The sequence below is a fragment of the Neolamprologus brichardi genome, chromosome 16, assembly GCF_056152115.1.
Source record: "Neolamprologus brichardi isolate AB-2024 chromosome 16, ASM5615211v1, whole genome shotgun sequence".
Taxonomy (NCBI): Eukaryota; Metazoa; Chordata; class Actinopteri; order Cichliformes; family Cichlidae; genus Neolamprologus; species Neolamprologus brichardi.
Window position 1 is genome coordinate 26,558,549 of NC_142119.1, and position 21,825 is coordinate 26,580,373.

The window sequence follows — 21,825 nt, forward strand, 5'->3', positions numbered from 1 at the left end:
TTCATTCATTCATTCATGCAGCTGCAGGGCTATTTTTACTTTAAGCTATTTAACATCAAGAAACATATAATTTTATGTTTAAGTTTGACTATAGCGTATTGACTTAAAGTGGACTTTTTTTTCCATCGCTGTTTCTTCCTTGGTTAACACGCCAGTTTCTTTTAGAGGAAACGGTGGTGTTGCGCATTGGTGCGCATTTCCAACGCAGAATGACGCTACAGAATTGTTACCTTTGACCTCTAAGCACTAGGCGGAAGCTCAACCAATCGTTTTGCTTGTTGTTGAGAAGTGCTCAAATTTCTCGGAGGTTCTTCTCTTCAACATGGTGAGTGCAAGCGTTCAAAAAATAGTTTATAGCGGTAACGAAAAAGACGAAAACTGTTAAGACTATGTGTATGAATTTTTAAGGCCTGGTTAACACCCATCTTCTTCTCTAAACTATACCGTAACGATGCCGTGTATCAAAGACCACGGGTTAGCATTTCTCGTTAGCAGTGGGCTAATAAAGCGGTATGTGCCTACCTTCGTGTTATAAGCGGTTTCCTTTAGCTGAAGCTTTTTTGGGTATAGCACGCCCTTTGCTTTGTTAATGTGTAAAAACAGCAAAACGTGTTACGGTATTCGTGAAGTAAAATTACGGTGGTGAAAGTGTATTTGGTTAGTTGAATAATTAAGCAGTTGAACTCTTGCGTTAGCGTTTTACGATTCATTTCCAGAGATTAGACGGAGCCTGCAGTCATTCATCACAAACAGCAGCAGTTATCTCAAGTTCTTACGTTCTTACACATAATTTACATTAGCACAGCCAACGTTACTGGTCAGATTAAGTCAGGAGGTAAATGAACTTTATCGGTTAAAAGTAGTAATTTCGTAGTAGTAAAATAGAATATCCTACTCATGCACCCAAATGAGTGGACTTAAATAGACCATATTTGACATATGATCACCGAAAACAATCAGTACTATGCTATTTCATGATAATATATTGTCTGGTTAAACTACAAGGCTTTCTTTAGGGTTCGTTATTCAGATACAAAAAATGTTAAAGCTTCACGCATGAATTTGTTGTTACCCAGGCTATGGGTACATGTGTTTGCCTGTGCCATATGTAATGTTGGTGTCCGCATTAGAGGACCCTTATTCGTTCTTAATAAACCGGAAGTCTTTTTGAATATTATTTATGTAAAAAGAAAAAGGAAGCTCTTGTTTAAAAGGTGTAGATTAAGGTAGGCACCGTTTCATCCTCAGTTAATGATGCAGATATTACGTTTTTTTAAATAAACCAAATACTTGATAATTTGTCGCAAAACGAGAATTGTATAGTTTTTCTAGTCTTTTGTCTTTAGACATTATAAGCTTTATATATGTCAAATTAAAACTGATTTCATATAATGTTTTGATTACTGACACCCCAATTAGTACTACCTCATTTAAACTAAAAACATAAAAACAAACCAAATATTCACACACTCGTTGTGGTTTCATGTAACTGCACTAATTGAAATGCACAATGTAGCCATTACTTTACTTTTTATGTGCATTTTTTATTTGGAAGCAGACAAATTTATATAGAGTGCTTTATTAGCTGTAAACTACTTAATTTCACAATTCCTTAAACACATATCTGGAAAAATGGTAGTTTTCCTGATTGAAGCACACTGCTAACTGCACAACTGGCTGTTGGGAGTTCACTAACTCTGTGTGGTGTTTCTTACTCCTCACAGTCTTCGTCGGAAGCTAATAATGGGCCGAGCCAAGCACCACCTTATCCAGGTGTACCGCCCGCGGCGATACCTCCCCCATTTGTAAGTCATCAAAATGCAGTTTTGTTTACAGATCCAAAAGAACATAATTTGAATTACTTTGATTTCTGCATTGATTACTTATAAATTTGCTGGGGGTTAAAGTTAGAATTATAGGCAGTTATATGAATAAATTTCTTAGGCAAGAATACCAGTAAACTCTTGCTTCCTATAGCAGCAGCAACATCTTACAAAAACTGTTTCCAGTAGCTGTTTAAATAATGATACAAACTCCCTTTTTTCCCCTCTTTTTTTTTGTTTTAAGGAAAAAAGAAAGGACCTTTCCAGACATTGATTTGCACACATTTCTGCAGGTTTTCAATATTGCATATTGGGCTGATTGGGCTCGTGTCTAGATACATCTAGAAACTGAGAGGATTTTTTCATGCTCAAACATTTTTTTCTGTGCAGGAGAAACCCTGACAGTCTTACTTGTATTTATGTATTTATAGGTGACCCAATCTCAACAAAACTGTACAAACGTCCTCTCTCACACAATAATCATTAACATCTGTATATTTAAAACCATAACTTTACTATAAATCACAATTCTTTTGATTTTCGTATGAATCATCCTCCTGCAAACTTGATCATATATTCTTCACTTGCGTTTGTTTCGTGTGTCATGTTCAACAAGTGTCGCCATATGTAAGTTAAAGGTTGCCAAAATTTGTATCTCTGGTGGAATTTTCACCGCTAAATGTGGGATGAAGACTTTGAAAAAACAATTGCTAGTTCCCCAAATTTTTAGTCAGTTTGTCTTTGATTCAAAGAACTTCCACATCTGTAGATTTGATTTAGTTTTTTGCTCTTTCCAGTTTAGTGCATGTGTAGGTGCTTCTCCTAAGGTCCTGTGAAAGTTAGTGTGACTGAAGCACAGTTCCTCCACCATGTTCATCACACACTGTGGCAGTCAGTGTTCACACACTCCCTATTTTATCTCCTCAGCTAGAACACCTAACTTAAATTAGCCTTTGAAGGAGCAGAGAGTTGCACTTGCTTTCTTTCATTTCCCCCTTTTAGGTCTTACTCATTATGTGTAATTAACTGTGATTCAGTATAATGTTAGATTGCATATTATATGGAACACTGCAGAGATCCAGGTAATTTCAGAGGGTTAAGAAACTATTTCTTCTAACTACAATATAATGTTTTTGTCTTCCTTCTCCTATAAAGATGGGACCACCTGGAATACCACCTCATTTCCCTCCCATTGGAATGCCCCCTATGGGACAGCGACCTCCCAGCATGACACCAATGCCTCCTGGTATAATTCCCCCGGGTATAATGCCACCAATGGGGGCACCGCCAATGGGACAGGTGAGCTTTGTAGTAACCTCATAGATTTGTTTGTGTTGGGTTTTTTTTTCCCTCTTTTCGTCCTTTGTGCCTTATGAAGTCTAGGGACTATGCAGCCTATTTATTTGTCCCTCCACTTTAATAATTTAGGGAGAAGCATAACCTTAAATGAGACACATCTCAAAATGTTTTAAAGTGAAAGAATTAACATTATTTTCTAGTTATTTGCTTGAGTTGTTCTGATCATTGTTTCATGTATCAAGTGGGTATACTTTAATGTTAGTCACACTTAGCCACATCCATCAACATTTACAGACCAGGTATATTTTCATATCTTCTAACGCTCGGAATGCTTGATAGGGGCGCTAATTAACTGAAGGAAAAATGTTGTTCCTCGTAGGGCTGGGCCATATCATACCGTTCACGGTAATAATAATGTTGGGCAACGATAGAAAAATGAAATATCGCGATAGAATATGGGTAAAACGCGCATGCGTAGTGCCTTTGTTTTCATACGCACACGGCAGAAAAAGCATGGCGGCGAAAGCAGATCGTTAAATGAAACAGATGAACCAGAATTGGTTTGTAAAAATGCTGCAACTTCAGTGGTGTGGAACTGGTTTAGCTTTCGTCCGTCAAAAACACAACAAAGCACTATTTTTGGTAGAGCATGCTAGCGGGCCGTCGTTGTTACTGTGTTTTTTGGAAAATACGGCACACTTAAAATCAATCCTTTGATTTTTCTGAAAATCGACAGTGCCCGTTATAATCCCGTGGGCCTTATGTATGAATTCTGGTTGTGTTTACTGACCTCGAAACAATTTTATGTGGTACACGGCGCTCGAAAATCTGTCAAATGTTTTAGTACAACTTTGCTAAGCTACGAACCGGACTGCTTGATGGATTGTCGGAGCATTACGGCTACCATAGTCAGGAGCCTCTCGGAGTGATACGTACTGTGCTTCAACATAATATTACCGTATTGTGTGTGTATAACTTCTTTTTAAGTTCTGTGGATATTATACATGGTTATGCTGAGGATATGTCGGCCTATTTCCACTGGAAATGCCTTTTGGTTAAACTGTCAGCAAGGAATTTGCATTTGCACTGTTAAATTTTTATCTAACTTTAATGCACATAAAACAGCTGCTTGTTTAAGTGAAAATACATTGATGTTGTTGTTTTGGTTTGGTTTTTTGCACTAATAAAGTTGTGGAGTTGTAAAGTATTTTGTCTGGTGTCAATTATATCGTCAGTTATATCGTTATTGCAAATTTTCAAATGTATATCGTGATAAATATTTTTGGACATATCCCTGCTCTAGTTCGTCAGTGTAAATCTCTTTCATTAGCTGACAGTTAATGAATAAATAGGCATGATGTAGCTGTAGTCTTTTTTTTCTTTTCTTTTTTTATCTAGTGATTAAAAAAAGTGGATCATGCATGTAATCCTGTCATGCATAAATAGGCGTGATCATGGGGAGGAGTGTTTGATCAGAGTGCCAGAAACGCAAGTCTGAAGAGGTGGTGAAACACTGTAGTTTGGCATATTGCTGCTTCACAGGTGTCAGGCTGTGGCATCACACTTTCAATAAGCGCAGCATAATCAGTCAAGCAGCCTTCTACACACCAGCAACCTGTTTCACACTGTGTCTAAATACCTCTGCCTGGATTAGGTAGCATGGAAATACCAGATGAATATTTCATGGTGCCTCTTTTATTAGATGCCAGGCATGATGCCACCTATGATGCCAGGAATGATGATGCCCCCTCGCATACCAGCTGCGGCTGTACAGCCAACGGGACCGGTAACTCTTTTCGCTATGTTTCTTGAGTGCTCTGCTTCACACTTCTTAAAATACACTGCAGTCTGTGAAATGCCTAATGAAACGTTTGCACAGCCATGGAACACTACTGTTGGCTATAAATTTATAACTTTCCATAAAAAAATATATTTTCATGTTGAAACAAAACAGCTAAAAAACCTAATTAAACACTAGCTAATGAAAATTTTACACTTGCATGCAATGTGTCTATTATTGTCACATTTTTTTGTGTTTTTGTTTTTTGGCTTTGGCTTTTCTGTGAATCGCTTATCCAAAAAAAGCCAAATACATTAACCCTTCACTGCTGAAGTTCAGTTGATTTTTCTTTTTAAGTAATAGTTAGCAAGTTATGCAAATAAGCAAAATGATTTACTGTATTTATCTCTAACAACATCCAGATGGGTTTAGTGATCATAAGACATATGTAACCAAACACTAGCTATACATCTTGAGGTTGTGGAGTAATGTACTGATTAGTAAAGCTGTGTCTCTTACTGTTTTGTTGTTAATAATGAATCTGTAGATGTGCATTTTAAGACTGGGGAAAAAAATAATCCATCAATAACATTGTTATTTTTTTTCCTGTCAACAGCCTGGTGTTGACTCCACAGGTAGGATTTTTTACTTAATGCAGTAAAATTAATGTTTAGGCGTATTTAGAAGTTTAAAGGCTGACTACTTTTTGTCTTGTTTATCTTCACAGCTGCTGCTCCTGGAACATCTGTAAGTATAACATTTTTTTGATATGTAGTAATTGGAAGTCTACAAGCTTTGACAATTTTGAGCTGCCATCATTAGCTCCAGTATTTTTCCTGCTGTCTCATAACATTTATTTCCGTTCCCCCTACAGAGTACCACAAATGGATCCCCGCAGGAAGAACAGCCAAAGAAGGTTTGTGCACATGAAACATTAAAAGACTAGACACCAATTAACAAGGAACTATTCAAAATGCAACCAAAATAATTATCTGATTTATCTGTCGTGTTTGTTTGCTTCAGAAATCCGTGTGGACTGAACATAAATCACTAGATGGAAAGACCTATTATTATAACACAGAGACTAAGCAATCCACATGGGAGAAACCGGATGAACTCAAATCTCCTGCAGAGGTACAGAGCTTTTAATTTGAACTATTTATATTACTTGCATATTCACATACATTTTATTAATTTGGCACTTAGCAATTGCAGTGCTCACGTATTAAAATTACAGTAATGGTAAATGTACCAGATTAAGCTTAATTGGATTTTGCCCCACTCATTTTGGGGGAATTATTTAAATCCTTTGTGTGCATATATTAAACAATTTTATTTTTAAAATATGTGCGTCATCTATACTTAAAAAAACTGATTTGTTATTGGACTATGGATATTGACTCACACTAATTAAGGCCTTGCTGTTCATTTAAACTATTAAAAAAACCTTTCCCATCATTCTTTGAATTCTTTAGCAAATGCTGTCAAAATGCCCCTGGAAGGAGTACAAGTCAGACACAGGGAAGCCTTATTATTACAACTCTCAGACAAAGGAATCAAGATGGACAAAACCCAAAGAGCTGGAGGACCTGGAAGGTAAAGAGCGGTATCTGATTATATCAAAGCTGTTGTATGAAAGGCAGGGATTTTTATATTGAAAAATGTTGCCTTCTACAGAAAAGCCTTTAATGGCACAATGACTGGAAGAATGCTGACGTTGTCAACAGATCACTCCATACATTAGGGGATGTGGTGTGATTGATGTGCAAACAAAGGACTTACAAAACACAGGACACTTGATGGCTCCTTTAGTACATTTATCCTTGAAAAGGTCTCTTGATCTGCTGCATGATTAAAAATGAAAGCAAGCGCCTTAACTGTTATCTCTTTTGTCAATTGCAGCTATGATCAAAGCAGAGGAGAATGGGTAAGAGCTTGCTGTTACTCTTGATGTCTTCATTTTGTATTATGATTAACAAATACAGCAGTCATCAACAATTATTAATCTTGTATGGCTTTATTGTCATAATCTTACATTAGGACTGCAGAGGCAGCGGCTCCTGGAACCACTGCAGCTCCTGCTGTGCAAGCAGACAATGTAGCTCCTGCAGCGACTGTAGTGGAGGCGGAAACTGCGGTAGTAGTCTCAGAGGAACAACCATCCCAGGCAGCAGTGACTCAAACACCTGAGGTGAAGACGGCTGATGCACCTGTGGCTTCCTCTGAGACTTCAGCAGCTACCGAGGCTGTAGCCAGGTAAACAATTATGAATCTAGGGTTTAACTGCGCAAGCGCAATGACACGTCTTCCTGTGTGGCTATCTCCAAGCATACCTGCTGTTGTGGTTGAAGTGGATTATGAATCAGAAGGTGTAGTGATTAATAAATGGACTCAAAGCCAGCCACATTGCTGCTCTCATTGATCTGGAACAGCTGTGCTGGTCAGAGTGATGCATGACAACAATAGCTCGGCAAATGAAAAGAGGCCTCTCCAGGAAATGACATTATTGTGAGAATGGTTCAGAGCAGTGGAGAGAGACCACATAGCTCCACAAATCTGCAGCAAGATACAGATGGTGGATTTTTTTTTAAAATTTAACTTGTACAATATTGATGTAAATAAATAATAAAAAATGATTAATTCTCACACTGATATAACCACAGCAGTCTGAGCTATTCTAGTTTTATTATTATTAAACAGTCACATCAGAAGATATGACTCAATGGCTGTATCATAATCCATTTCAGAAAATAAATAATGAATGGGCTTTGGCTTAAGAAGAATTTGGAAAGTAGGCTGTAATGCACAGTGATCTGCTGATGTAGCCAGAGATTTTCCTCAGTTTAGCTATTTTGTACCATCTTCTTCTCAATTAGTTAAACACAGTAGATACTATGTGTATGACAGTGTATTCCACCATAGTACTCATAAAATCCTAGGGTTCTGATTGATTGTTGTACACCCTGCTGCCTTTTGGTGGCTACAGGGAGTAAGGAATTGAAGGAAAAGGTCTTCATACAGTTTTATGCAGATGTTAACATGAAATACTCAAAGTATCAGTTACAGTATTTTACATTTTAAACTTGTTGCAATTGAATGGAAGCCTCTGAAGTAATTCATTTTTAAAGTTAGTTTAAGAATTGTTTGAAAATTTTGCTGTTTTTGTTTTCATAAAATCACTATAGTGGTGCCAGAAACCCATGTGATTGTGAGAAGTTAATATAATGCAAGCTTGTAACACATCTACCATCAAAATACCAACAGCTTAGATTGCGCTTCCTCATTTGAATGAACATGATGGTCAAAGCAAATTTTTAAACGGACCTGTTATGCTTTTCCTCATTTCCTGTCACATATTGTTAAACCGGTGCTCTTATTAAATGTGGGTAAAGTTTCAAACAATGACATCAGCAATGTTGGGAAGGTTACTTTTAAAATATATTCCACTACAGATTACAGAGTACATGCCCCAAAATGTATTCTGTAACGTATTCCGTTATGTTACTCAATGAGAGTAATGTATTCTGAATACTTAGGATTACTTAATATGTTATCAAGCTTTTTACAACTACATGACTGTACTATTGCTGTGTGATTTATTACTATTACTGTTACTCGCCACCAATACCAACTGGATTTTTAAATATTAATATAAAATGAGTAACATTAGGTAAGGCTGCACTTTTTGCAGCGATCTTGTAGAAAACTATTCCGTGCATATATATAAAAAAGGTCCGCTGCTCCAAACTGTAGTAAAGGGACCTCTGGCTAATACGTCGGGTTCCATGTCGGGCTTGTAACCAAAAACTAGCTTTAAAGGGTATCCCCATTATGGTCATCTCAGGCCACCACAGCTCTATTGGGTTAGTGTTCACAGAGCACTTTCTACTTATAATATTGGTGTAACAAAGCCGTTTTTTAATCCATCTTTGATTGCAGAGAACTACAAAAGTGCTCAGTGTCAATAATATTTTTCTTTGCTCTTAGTGTCGAGGTTGTAAAAGAAGAAAGGCCAGAACTTCAGAAGAAAACGTACAAATGGAATACAAAAGAAGAAGCCAAGCAGGCCTTCAAAGAGCTGCTGAAGGAGAAGGTGAGTCAGGCTGTTAACAAGCTGTAGGAGAGAAGGCATGCCTTTACTGCAGGGGAGTACTGAGTGGTCACAGACATGCTTGTTTTCAGATTCTAACTCTAAAATGTTTTCTATTTTTCAGTGTATAAAATCATATTAATTATGTGAGATGTTAGGCAGTCAACAAGTGTGCAGCAAAATTAGATTCATGACGTTGCATAAATTTGGTTCTTTAATCAAGCAGAGTGTGTTTTAAATCAGAACGCAAATATCTGATAATTTGATTACTTTTCGTGCCCAAAAAGTCATCCTACAGCTTTTAAACTGTCCCCATTGAGGGTTGTTTTTTTAAATGTGCGTGTTTAAGTATCCATTGACTGTTGCTCTGTTGTTGGCACTGAAATGCAAATCTTGATTTGTTTTTAAGACTACTTTTGCCACCTCAGTGTTCACTAGTGCCTGATGTGTTCATCGTCACATCATTTGCATTCAGATCTGGATCTAATCCCTGTCCCTGCTCTTGAGCCCCTGGGAGGCCTATTAAACCTCACCTCCTGTTGCTGTGGACGTGTTGTGTGTTCGGTTTGCACGGCGGCCCAGCACCACCCACCTTGAATGTTGCTATATTTAGGAGCTTTTTAATTTTGTGCACAAAGCTCTCCTCTGAGATTGCTTGCCATTTCCTGCAAGATCTTAATGGCTGTGTCTTTATGATTAGCTTTATTGGATCAAAGGCACGAGGACTGGCTGGGATTAAGACAGCGAGAGAAAGTGGCATGCCTGAGTGAGTTAGAATAACTGTGACAACTGACAAGACCGAGGCACATAGTGGAATCAGTCATAATGGATGAAGTAGTCACTCCTTGGGAGAGGCCAGTGGCAGAAAGGGCACTTACAAAGGTCCTTAGTCGCACTTCTTGATTTACTGCCACTCCACACCTTTTAACCCACCATCTATTAGTAATTAAGAAAATGTGTTCGGTTCTAGAAAGCAGCAAAGCCCCATTTTCTTATCCAGGTTTATGTACTTTTTTCTAACACAGGACAACAAGGCAATCCATTTGAATATTTTTGAAATATTTCTTGTGTGCAGATTTTATTTGAAACCATCATGAATATTTCTTATCCTTTGTATTTCAGGGCGTATCCTCCAACTCCTCCTGGGAACAGGCCATGAAATTGATTATCAATGATCCTCGCTACAGGTACAATGCTTTCCAGAGATCTGTTTATCCTTCATACAATAGTAAGTTTAAACTGTCACCATCTCTGACTTACAATTTGTTACTTTTCTTATCAACAAAGTGCACTTCCGAAGCTGAGCGAAAAGAAGCAGGCGTTCAATGCATACAAAGTCCAGACAGAGAAGGAAGAAAAGGAGGAGGCCAGAATTAAATACAAAGAGTCAAAAGAGACTTTTCAGAGATTCTTGGAGAACCATGAAAAGATGACATCTACCACTAGATACAAGTAAGTGTTACTGTGATATGGCAATAAAGTATTTTGTTTTTTCCACCCTGCATTGATTTGCAGTTCTCTGAACTGTCAATATGATTATGCAGACTGGTTGAGTGTGAGGACATCTGTGGCGCTTGCACACCATTGTGCAGTTACAGCACTGTTGACTTCCACTTAAGCTACTTTGACCTGTTAGTGCTAGTCACGTTGACATTGCTGAATTTGTTTACACAATAACAAATTGTTACAAGGTCAAAGTTTCGCATGTGTAATGAGTTCATTAGAAAGTTAATGATTGATGAATCTATTCAAAGTCAAGGTGCATGTGACGTAAAGGTTATATCTAATTCAAAATCTCTTAGCTTTTTTGTTGTTGTTGATTTTGTTTGCTAATGTCTACAACATTTTTCCAACAAACACACTTATTGGAAACTTACTCGATCTCAGTGAACAACACATAAAACACTTAAAATATCAAACTTCTTAATAAATTCTTGGAACGTCTTTTTCATCGGCACTCTTTAGTTTTCGGGTGAAAGTCGTGATGATGGACAGAGGAAAAGGGGTAATCAACTGGTGACCTTGACAACAAGCCAGCTTCAGTGTTCTGCTGGCACTTGGTTTGTAGTCTGGGGTGGCACACAACAGGCAGTTGGATGGTGAGAGCAAGGCTTTCTGATGCTGTGTGGGTGTATGCCTTTGCATTTAATACTTTATTTTAGCCCGTAACACCTAGTGACTCTTCTGAGCAACAGGGTTTCAACAGACGTCAAATATATTGAATATTTTGTTATGATAACTTTTTCAGCTTTCATTAACATCTGTGTTGTGCCTAGGATGGCTCGCAAAAAACCATAACAACTGGTGCCTTAAAGCTAAATTTGGCAAGTGAAATGGTGCCCTCACGTGGCTTTGTGGGAAAAATATTCTAAAGTGTGTGTGTGTGTCTGTGTGTCTGTGTGCGTACTCTTGCAATCCAGGAAAGCAGAACAGATGTTTGGTGAGCTTGAAGTGTGGAGCTGCGTGCCAGAGAGAGACAGGCTAGAGATCTATGAAGACGTGTTGTTCTACCTTGCCAAAAAAGAGAAGGTAAGGGCTCCAAAGTGCATTAAGAATCTTTGATTTTAATTTTAGTTAGCATGTTTGGCATAATTATTGGGTATAAGTCCTCTTTCAGTGTCGTATTTGGGAATAGGAGCTTTATGGTCTAGTGCAATTACCATCTGGTTGTATTCTCTACTTTAGGAGCAAGCCAAGCAGCTGAGAAAAAGGAACTGGGAAGCTCTGAAGAACATTTTGGACAACATGGCAAACGTCACATACCGCACCACCTGGTCTGAGGCCCAGCAGTATCTGCTAGATAACCCTACCTTTGCAGAGGATGAGGAGCTGCAAAGTATGAGATAATACAACGGTTTTAGTAGAATTAGAAGAAAAACATTTCTTATCAGGTCATTGTGCTTCTGCATTAATGTGTGTTTGTATATGTTCAGCCTACTGATAGTGCCGTTATCTGCTTACAGATATGGACAAAGAAGATGCCCTTATATGTTTTGAGGAGCATATTCGGGCTCTGGAGAAGGAGGAGGAGGAAGAGAAGCAAAAGACACTTCTCAGGGAAAGAAGACGGCAGCGCAAGAATAGAGAGGCCTTCCAGGTGAGAAGCAAAAACAAAGAATTGATGTCTCAAAAAGAAACAAAAAAAATGCCCTGCATGTAATTTTTCACATTTAATCAGGTTAATAACAATTTTAATGTAAGCCAAAAGAAGAGGCCACATGTACTTTCCCGATCCTCATCTCTTCTTGTTGTTTTCTCAGAAATTTCTGGACGAGCTTCATGATCACGGCCAACTTCACTCCATGTCTGCTTGGATGGAGATGTACCCGACACTGAGCTCAGACATCCGCTTTGCCAACATGTTGGGCCAGCCGGGTAGGACAGCGTGCCACACGCACACATGTCTGCATGAGCTGAATGTGACAGTCGGACTTGAATCATAGCATTAACACAGAAATAAAACATTCACAACTGACAACATAAACGATTTATGAATCACAGTTTAGCTTTTTGAGGTTATAGTTTCTTTTAATTTCCTTATTATTTCCATATTTTTTCCTTTTTATTTTTCATACTTATTCCGATAATACACTAGTCTCTAAATCTTTAATTATTTGGCTTCACTGTTTTGCACCCTTGTTGTGGTCCATCGATGCTGTTCAACCTTGTTTATTTGCTGCAAGGATCAATATTTACACATTTTTAAATTTAATGTTGTTTGTTGCGCAGGTTCCACTCCCCTGGACCTCTTCAAATTTTATGTGGAAGACTTGAAAGCACGCTATCATGATGAAAAGAGAATAATCAAAGACATTCTTAAGGTATTACTCTAACGTCATAAAATGTTATTTATATTTGGTATTTTTAAGGAACAGTCCGCACTCGTGCACCTTCCTTGCGTTGATCCAATTATACATCTAATAATTATCTGATGTGTTCTTTCCCAGGACAAAGGATTCCTGGTTGAAGTCAACACCAGCTTTGATGACTTTGGATCAGTCATCAGCTCGGATAAGAGAGCTACCACGCTGGATGCAGGAAATATAAAGCTAGCCTTCAACAGTGTAAGACTCCAGCTCTGCATCATATGCTTTGAGTTGGCAGCTGTTTGTAAACATTAATGGATACAAATATTGATATTAAAGTAGGGTGAACTGTTAAGTAGCTGACCCTACAGTAGCTGGGTTTAATCTATTAAATCAGCATAATAAATGTAAAACAGGTCACAGTTTAAATAACCAGCACCTCTCCTTCGCTTAGAGAGCTTTACGTTTTATCCTGTTGTTAGGTGTTAAAAGACATTCATCGTATCCATTTGAATTAATAATTATTTTAAAACTCATGTTAGATCTTTCCACAGTTATTTGCAAGTGCTCTCATCAGAGTTCTGTATCCACACGTAATCCACCTATCCCCATCACAAGATATGTCAATGCTGAGCCTACTTGTTTCTACGGCCCCCAAATAAACAAAAACGTGTTATTACAGATTATAAAATTATGGAAAAAGGGGAATAATACACCTTTCAGGATAAACAGGCCCAAATCAATGACATTTTAATGAGTATACATAAGCACAGGCCTTGACCCGCTTGTTTGAGGATGTATGCAGGTCTGAATTGGCTGTAAGTGTGGATGTGGTGACCTTTCCTGGGTGTACCCCACCTTTTGCTCTGTGCCCTGTCCAATCAGAAAGACTTCACTTGGGATGAAAGATGTGTGCGTTGAACCATGGCTGTTTGTTTTATTTCATTATAAGATTAACTCACTTAGAAACCCCTTTTCCTAATTAGTTGCTTGAGAAAGCTGAAGCCAGAGAGAGGGAGCGAGAGAAGGAGGAGGCCAGGAAGATGAAAAGGAAAGAAGCTGCTTTCAAGAACATGCTGAAGCAGGCCACACCGCCACTGGAGCCAGAGACTACGTGGGAGGGAGTATGTACTTTCAATGTGGATCAAATTCGTGTGGTTTTGCAACACCATTTATTTTGTATATTTATCCTCATCCCTTTTTTCCAGTCTTGATTGTATTTAATGTTTCCTGATGACTGACATTTTACCATTTCAGGTCAGAGAGAGGTTCCTAAAAGAGCCTGCCTTTGAAGACGTGACTCTGGAGTCAGAGAGGAAAAGAATATTCAAAGATTTCATGCATGTCTTGGAGGTGAGTCATGACGCTAGCAGGGGCGTGAAGTTTTTAAACTTGACGACGACTATAATGATGTTTAACCTGGTATTTACTTTTTATTTAATTTAACAGCATGAGTGCCAGCATCACCACTCGAGGACCAAGAAACACTCAAAGAAGTCCAAAAAGCACCACAGGAAGCGCTCCCGCTCTCGATCAGTTAGTACCACCACAAGAAAATGAACATTTTATACACTTTAGACCACAGATCAAATGGAAAAAAAAAATTGAACATGTGTTTTAAAAAATGTGTTTTTTAAATACGTTTTTAATCAGATACAGGGTTTAACTGAATACACATCATTCCATTCTGTATTTTATGTAAAGATTTACTGGAAAAATGATGTAGCAAAGCACACTTTACAAAAAGCATTGTTCATATCATGCACTGCTAATCTGTAATGTTTTCATAGGGCTCTGAGTCTGAGGATGAGGAATACCACAAGAAGAAAAAGAGGTCGCAGTCCAAATCCCCCTCAGAACGGTCATCTAGTGGAGAATCTGGTGAGTGTTTTTACAGCTCAGATCAGTTGATTTGTGTATTTAGGAAGGGAAAAAGTGCCACACTGTGTGTGTTCATTGACATGTTCTACCTGAAAACAGAGAGAAGCTATAAAAAATCCAAGAAGCACAAGAAGAAGGGCAAGAAGAGACGCCACAAGTCTGTAAGTGTGCAGGAAGAAACAAATGTGTGCGCTTGATGTCTTAAATACAAATGTACTGGCAACACTGGTGTGTGCACTAACTGTAATTATGACAAACAGGCGTCTCCAGATTCTGACAACGAGAAGAAAGGAAGAGACCGTGATGGGAAGCGAGAAAAGGAGGTAGAGAAGGAGAAAGAGAACGACAAGTCTCGGGGGAAATCTCGCTCAGAGTCCAAACAGAAATCTCCCAAAAGGAAAGCAGCCAAAGAGGAGGTGAATGTTATTATTATTATTATTATTATTATTATTATTATTATTATTATTATTGTTATAAAAAATCACCCCTGTATTGTGAGATTAGCTGGGGGCACGGTCAAAGTTAGTGTGTTTTAAAGAAGTCTCGAGCGTATATGTTAGCTTACAGTTTCTAGCATGAGATAAAGGTCTTGCGGTTAACTAGTTATTTAAAAAGATCTAATTTTCATTATGACTGAATCTTTGTATTTTTTTAATGGTGCGTTTAAGGGTGGCTGGGACACGTCGGGCAGTGAGCTGAGTGAAGGAGAGCTGGAGAAAAGGAGAAGAAACTTGCTGGAACAGCTGGACGCACCTTGATGATAATTCATGCTGCTCTCTCCTCTCCAAACATGCATTCCCCTTCAAGCTCATCTGACCGTGCTGGTCATACGCCCATAATGGACTGATTTGTGGTATTTATGGGAATGCCATATACTGAGCTTTTACATAGACTTTGACTAATTTGATATCAGGAAACTGATCAGCTGTTAAATACTGAGTTGTTTTTTTGTTAGCTTACCTTTCTTCAGTTGGCTGTAGTTATACATGTTTTCCATTGACAATTTTTTTTATATTCACTTAAAAGCATATCTTTATGACACACTGCAAATGTGTAGAACTACAAGAAACTTGTCCACATGTCCAGGAATACTGGGGGTTACTTCTGATTTGAAGTAATTTAACTGCAGCTGGTTTGAATGAATGAAAGGTTTTAATTGGAGGATTTGCTGAAATCGATACTTTAGTTAAATGTAATAAAACAGTTTCACTGGAAGTTGTCTGCAGGTGTTGCTTTGACTTACTTAGACGATAACTTGTTGCCAAACCTTCCAAGATAATAGGATTGTTGCCATGCTGTTACAGATTTACAAATAGCCAACAAAGAAGACTAATGGGTGATGCCATTGGTGGTTTATTAGGAACACCTATGCTGTCTAATGTCGTCTCAGTGATTTGTAGTGTTTTTTAATTCTGGGAAACAAGTGGTCCAATATTGATATTGGGCAAACATTAAGTGGGTGAATATTAACTCCTTGTGTTGCGGAAACACTGTTTCTGGTGAATGGATTAAGAAAATTACATCTATTGCTAGTTATTGGTAACACTTTACTAACACAAATGCAGTCATAACCACTTAATCTTTCTGCTTATTTTAAGGGACAGAGTTTGCATTGTGGTTCAGTTATGGCGTGCTTTACTACTGGTTAATATTCAGTCAATGTCCTAAATATGAATAAGTCAGACAAACACTGTGTATGGACTGTAACTACTTACAGTTTAAACACATAAAATAAGGTTGAAGTGACATTGCTTAAATAGAACAAATGGAGAAACACTGGTTAGCTTTTCAATGCGAGGTTCTGCTCTTAGCAAAAAAACTAAAGCTAAATGAATGCATCTTCACTCACGTCCTTATATTTTCATCGTTTTAACAAGAATCAGACAACAAATCACAGAGAGTAAAGAACTTTATATTTAATGTAAATAGTTTATTTGAACATATTGAAAATCTCATCACCTAATTTAAAAATTGTTATTTTGTTATAAGCACAAACTGCCTAAAATACATTTCTGGTGAATGTCCAAGATAAAAGCATGCTGGTAATATCCAGTTCGAGAAGTTACGCTGCCACAGACAGAGAAGTTCAAAGAAAAGGAGCCGATGGCGTCACATGCTTCAGTGGAGACAATGAACAGAACTACTTTTGATTGTTAGTGTAGCCATTAAGTTGGCGTGTATAAACATCTGCACATCAGAAACTTTTCCAGACTTTCTTTGTTTTTAAATGCACCTCTGACACCCTAACAGGTAAAGTGCGTGACCCCACTGCCTTCTGCATAACAGTAAAAGATGATCAAACACACTACTGTAGATTTCTGGCTGAATTTGGTTTTATTAAATATACAAAAATGGGGGGAAAAACTAAGTTAAAATAACATTCAAGTTGTATAGCACAAGGCAGGGAAAACTTCTGTTTTAACAATATGTACAATATTAACCATCTGGTGATGTGAATTAGGTAAAAAAAAAAAAAAAAAGGAAAAAAACAGTTTGTAGCAAAATATCTGTACATTTAGGAAACTTTTATTTTGTATACTTTTGCTTTGCCCAGTTTTAAAACACACATTAGATGACGACATAAGCTTAAATGAATCTTTTAAGTGGTTAAATACTATACATTAAAATTACAGTAAAGCGAGTAGACTCGGTGACCTGGAATGTTGTTAGCCTGTAAAACGCTCACAGAAGCACGACGCTTAGTTATATCCAGTTCTGACAATGAGATCATCCAGTAAAGTTTTGCATCTTGCGTGCAGTTTTTACCCTCGATAGAAAAGGTATTCGGTTTTCTTGCTCTGCACAATTCCTTCCACAAAACCAGCTGTGCAGCTACAGATATGCACAACTTGAAAATAAGTTGTTTTTTAATGGATTAGAAGCTACAAATTCAGCCCTCACTGATCACTCGTAATAAGACGTGACAGAAGAATCAGTATGGAGATACCTGCTATAAACAGAATTCACATTAAACTGGTCTTTATTTACCTTTATAGTTGCTTTAGTACAAATATAGAGTTCATACCACATTAACAGCCCTTTAATAATTTGAGAAACCCTCATGAGATGTAAAAACATTTTTTTTAAAAAGTGCAGGTTGAGCATGTTCATGTTGTTAGAGGAGCGGACTAAAGGGCCGTAACAATAATATTTGTAACAGCTAAAAAGAGAACCCGTCCTGTACATTCTACATCATCTTTCCCCACGTAACGCCATTTCACGTGGCTCTTAAGGCCACCGCATGTCCAGTTATACACATCTGAAAAATTAAAGCCAGGTCACGTTGTATTGCTCAGAGTGGGATTATTAAGAACAGTCATTAGGCAAACACAGCAACGTGACGTGAAACCACAAAAAAACAACAACAATAAAATTCAGGCACTTGGCTCGTCAAAGGTTTTTAAATCAACCTTTCAGACACTTTAAATTCAGTCCCATACGTGTCCCAGTCCTTCATAGTGAAATGCTGCTAATACTATAGCACAGATGTGGAATATTGAGTATTCTTATGTAATATATATACATAATCATCTCACATGTTGCTACAAACACCTGACTTTCACGCGTCATCCTTCACTCTACTTCGATCTCTTTGTCACTCCTTACTCTCTTTCTCTCTCTCTCTACCCCCCCAATACCTTTCTCCCTTCCCCCTAGCACATGCACTATTCCCTCATCACATGACTACGTCGCCATTGTTGACCGGCCGCAGGTTCTGATCATCAAAGCGTCTCCTGACACTCCTCCGTACAGCGTCCGCTCTCCTGTAAGGCTGATTCCTCAAATCTGAGAGAGAAAAGAAGGGTTGGGGATGGGCATGGAAAAAAAAGATGGTGTCAGGCATCTTCATCGGGGTGTTTTGATGAGCTCACATGTTCACAGTGCTGGCAGCCTGTCTTTCAAAGCAGTGTGATGTCTACACAAACAACAGCCAAACAACCTGTCTTTGGTTTTTAAACATGAGTCAGTCCACTGAATTGTTTTTAAAAACCTCTGCCAAAAATCTAAGAAATCTCTCATGCATATTGTGAATGCATGAAAATGTATATTTTCTCTACAATAAAGCCAAAGCGACAAGTGAGGAGAGTAAGGTTATGTGCTAATCACTACACACAGAAATTTCCTGCTACAAAGGAGCATTAATGACTACATCGATGAACAGAAGTAGGTCAATGATGAGTGGACTTGAAATGAAAGAAGTATGACAGAAACTGAGGTAATAAAGAGATGCTTGCCAGGTTTGGGGCACATCCACTACAGGGGTGCTACTGGAGGAGTTCCTTACCCTCGAGTAGACATTGGGAAATTTAGTAATATTATTCTTCTTTAGGGCTAGATGAAAAGAAGACAAAATGAAGGTTAAAAATGGAGAAGGAGGCTGACCGGTGCACGTCAGCCAAACAATTCACACTGGCTTTGCTAAAAGAGCGCTGCAAGAGCCAAGCGGTGTGGCAGTAGGCTGGATGTAGAAAAGCTAGAGCTGGGTAAGGACACGAGAGAGGACAGAGCTAGAGGTTGTTAACTGTTTCAACTGGCAGAGGAGGGAGGAGGGAGTGGAGAGAAGGATAAAAGCTTTTTCTTTCTCCTTGTTACTAGACCCAGACTGCTTTGCAAAGTGGCTACCAGCAAGATGGAAGAGAGCCCATTTCTACCTTTCTGTGCAGCACAACTGTAAACTGAAACCAATACAATTCATCACCACCAAAAAAACTTAAAAAAACAAAACACTGAAGCATGCATGCAGCCAGGGAAAAACACTGACAACCAGTGACTCAAACACCTCAAAACCTTCAGTGAAGCAACCTGGTTGCATGTTAGTAGCACACACAAACTCCTGAAATGCACCAGATGATCTATATGCACACACCATGCAGAATAGCAACGAGCCTGACCGAGTCACCGAGAAGTGACCCAGAGCGGGCGGCAGAGCGAGCGTGGCACATGGACTAACTGGGAGAGCAGGGGGTGCAGTATGAGCAAGCAGCAGGGATGAAGCAATCAGCATGCACACAACTATGAACATGTGATAAAGACATGTGATAGTGAACAAACATGAGTTTTGAATGAAAACACTCTTTGAAAACACACACAAAAAAAGCAAGGTATAATGCCACAGACACTTCTACATCATACCTGCCGTGAAGTTAATGACCTTAGCTTGTATATTGCAAGATGTAGTGCGACATGTTAATGTCATGGTGACCGAATTAGAGGCTAAGAAGAGAAAAACTTTTTAAGTATGTAATTCCTAGCTCAGTAATTGTTTTTGAGTCTTGGCCACTAGATGGCAGCAGCCAGCTTAACGGTGTTTCTTTACTTCTCAGCACTCTTAATGTCCAGATTGGAAACTGCTCTCTCTGTGACATTATGGTTTGCTGGATTTGATAAAACAATGATGATCAATGTGGGTGTCACACTCCATGCATTTGTGGAAAGAAAACTGTTACCCCAGCACCTTATGATGGTCAGTGAGGGAGAAAATATGAACACACGTGGGGAGAGGGAGAATTGTTTTGAAAAAGACAAAAAACAAAATAAGAAACACAACACCCGCACTCGGGCGTGTCTCCAGGGCTTGTCACAGTGCACATGCACAGGTCCGAGGTGTGAGAGGTGAGCATAACTGTTAAAGGAGAATCGTGGGGGGTGGGGGAAGGCATGCAGAGGAGGAAGGAGAGAAGGACACCAAGAAGAGAACTGTTTGTTTCCAGCAACCTTTGAGAAGATAGAGAGTTCTACAAGCTTAGTAATGGTACTCCTCATTGAGAGCGGACTCGCAGAAGAACCGAGAGCCACGCTTGGCTGTGCGGGCGGTAAAGGGCACGGTCTTCAGCACTGCATTGGAAACGACAGGGACAACAGCCAAGACAAAACAAGACAAATACAATGTAAGAAAAGCAGACTCCTACAGGGGTTTAGCACTGGTTAGCACTAAGCAAATACCCAACAACAGCATCTCGATGCAAAGGCGAAGTCTTTTTTAAAGAAGGTCACAGAGCGAATTCTACAGCCAAATTCTCCCAAAAACAGATGATATCAAGGTTATACTGTTAAGGAAACATCAGTAACATTTTACTGTTATAGCTCTTTGATAATGAGCCAACTGTCACCACTTCATCTTTAAACCCTGGGTTGTTACTGTTACAATCCATTAGATGTTTTGTATTTTTATAAAAGTAGCTACATTCTGTAGAAACTATCTAACATTTCTCTCTAAAATTCAATTAAACATAAACGATAAAACTAAATACTTAAAGTTAATCTTTTATTGTTTCTTCTCAGAACTTCTGTTTGCCAGGAGCAGCCAATCAGTAGAGAGATGGCTTAAAGGGAGGTTGGCGTTAAACTGAACTGAAGAGGTTCAATGAGGCCTCGTTTAAGCGATACAAAGACTATAATAAAAGCTACAGAGTGCCTAAAAAAATACACTGAAGCTTACTTAGGTACTGAACTGAGTTAATACACTCAGTTGCTCAAGTTTACTCAAGTTTTATCTCCCCTCAGTAAACAAAGGGTGAATTTCATCCCTAAGTTTTTAGTGCTGGAGATAGTCATATCCGAGCTTGCCTATGTACAGATGGTGTTACAAAGCAAAGACAAAGCAGATAAGCCACGGTGAGACACATTTGAGTTGAACAGATTGCCGTCAGTGCATGTTTGGACTAGTCAGGTATTACCTTTGGTTCTCAAGCACCTGACCAAAGTCATTGTGTTAGTTTTGAATCCTTCTGTTAATGACTGCTTTTATAGCAGAAAAGGACCTTCATGCAGGGCACCAAGTGTGTGTGTGTGGATGTGTGTAAATATGAGTTTAGCCACAGACTGTAGCCACGTGATCCGGGGGACGTTACCCGTAATGATGTCCTCGATCGCTCCGTCTTTGCCTTCGTAGACGTGGCGACTGTCTTTCACCTGTTTCCTTCTGAGCTCCTGGATCAACTCTTGCTGCTGCCTCTTGCTCTTATGGGATGGAGACTGAGGAAGACACAGGCACATAAAAGTGTTACGGCCAGTAAGTAAAATATCATCGACAAAGGATTCTCCCACTTGTAATTTGTTTCAGCTCAAAAAATGCCTCGGTTCATTCAGGCATGTGTGAGTTAATTGAACCGTTCAAGTCGTATAATCGCAGATTCTGAGTTGATG

The 21,825-nt window shown here is 38.7% G+C and overlaps 2 protein-coding genes across 10 annotated transcripts in view; one reads left to right on the plus strand and one right to left on the minus strand.

Moving 5' to 3' along the window:
- The first annotated feature begins 240 nt into the window (after positions 1-240).
- Positions 241-15,910, plus strand: prpf40a (PRP40 pre-mRNA processing factor 40 homolog A). Of its 2 annotated transcripts, XM_006788556.2 has the most exons (27): positions 257-325; positions 1,725-1,805; positions 2,979-3,122; positions 4,825-4,908; positions 5,519-5,537; positions 5,630-5,649; positions 5,777-5,818; positions 5,926-6,036; positions 6,378-6,498; positions 6,805-6,829; positions 6,943-7,158; positions 8,890-8,995; positions 10,115-10,179; positions 10,280-10,444; positions 11,413-11,521; positions 11,678-11,828; positions 11,956-12,089; positions 12,253-12,367; positions 12,722-12,813; positions 12,940-13,056; positions 13,785-13,922; positions 14,056-14,151; positions 14,248-14,334; positions 14,589-14,679; positions 14,779-14,840; positions 14,940-15,095; positions 15,348-15,910. In XM_006788556.2, exons 1-27 carry the CDS (start codon positions 323-325, stop codon positions 15,435-15,437), a joined length of 2,640 nt encoding a protein of 879 aa, XP_006788619.1. In that variant the 5' UTR covers positions 257-322; the 3' UTR covers positions 15,438-15,910. The 2 variants fall into 2 exon arrangements, with proteins under 2 accessions (XP_006788620.1, XP_006788619.1); XM_006788557.2 differs by lacking the exon at positions 1,725-1,805 and having other exon boundaries at positions 241-325.
- A 678-nt stretch (positions 15,911-16,588) lies between these two features.
- The window catches only part of fmnl2a (formin-like 2a), a 50,578-nt gene continuing 45,341 nt past the window's right edge, over positions 16,589-21,825 (minus strand). For 3 of the 8 annotated variants that reach the window (XM_087830224.1, XM_006788558.3, XM_087830226.1), the window contains 3 exons: positions 21,531-21,654; positions 20,395-20,514; positions 16,589-18,465 (listed from right to left, as the gene is read on the minus strand). In XM_087830224.1, the coding sequence (XP_087686350.1) occupies positions 20,423-20,514; positions 21,531-21,654 (216 nt within the window). In that variant the 3' untranslated portion in view covers positions 16,589-18,465; positions 20,395-20,422. The other 5 variants (XM_035906854.2, XM_035906853.2, XM_006788559.3 and 2 more) reach the window with 3 other exon arrangements.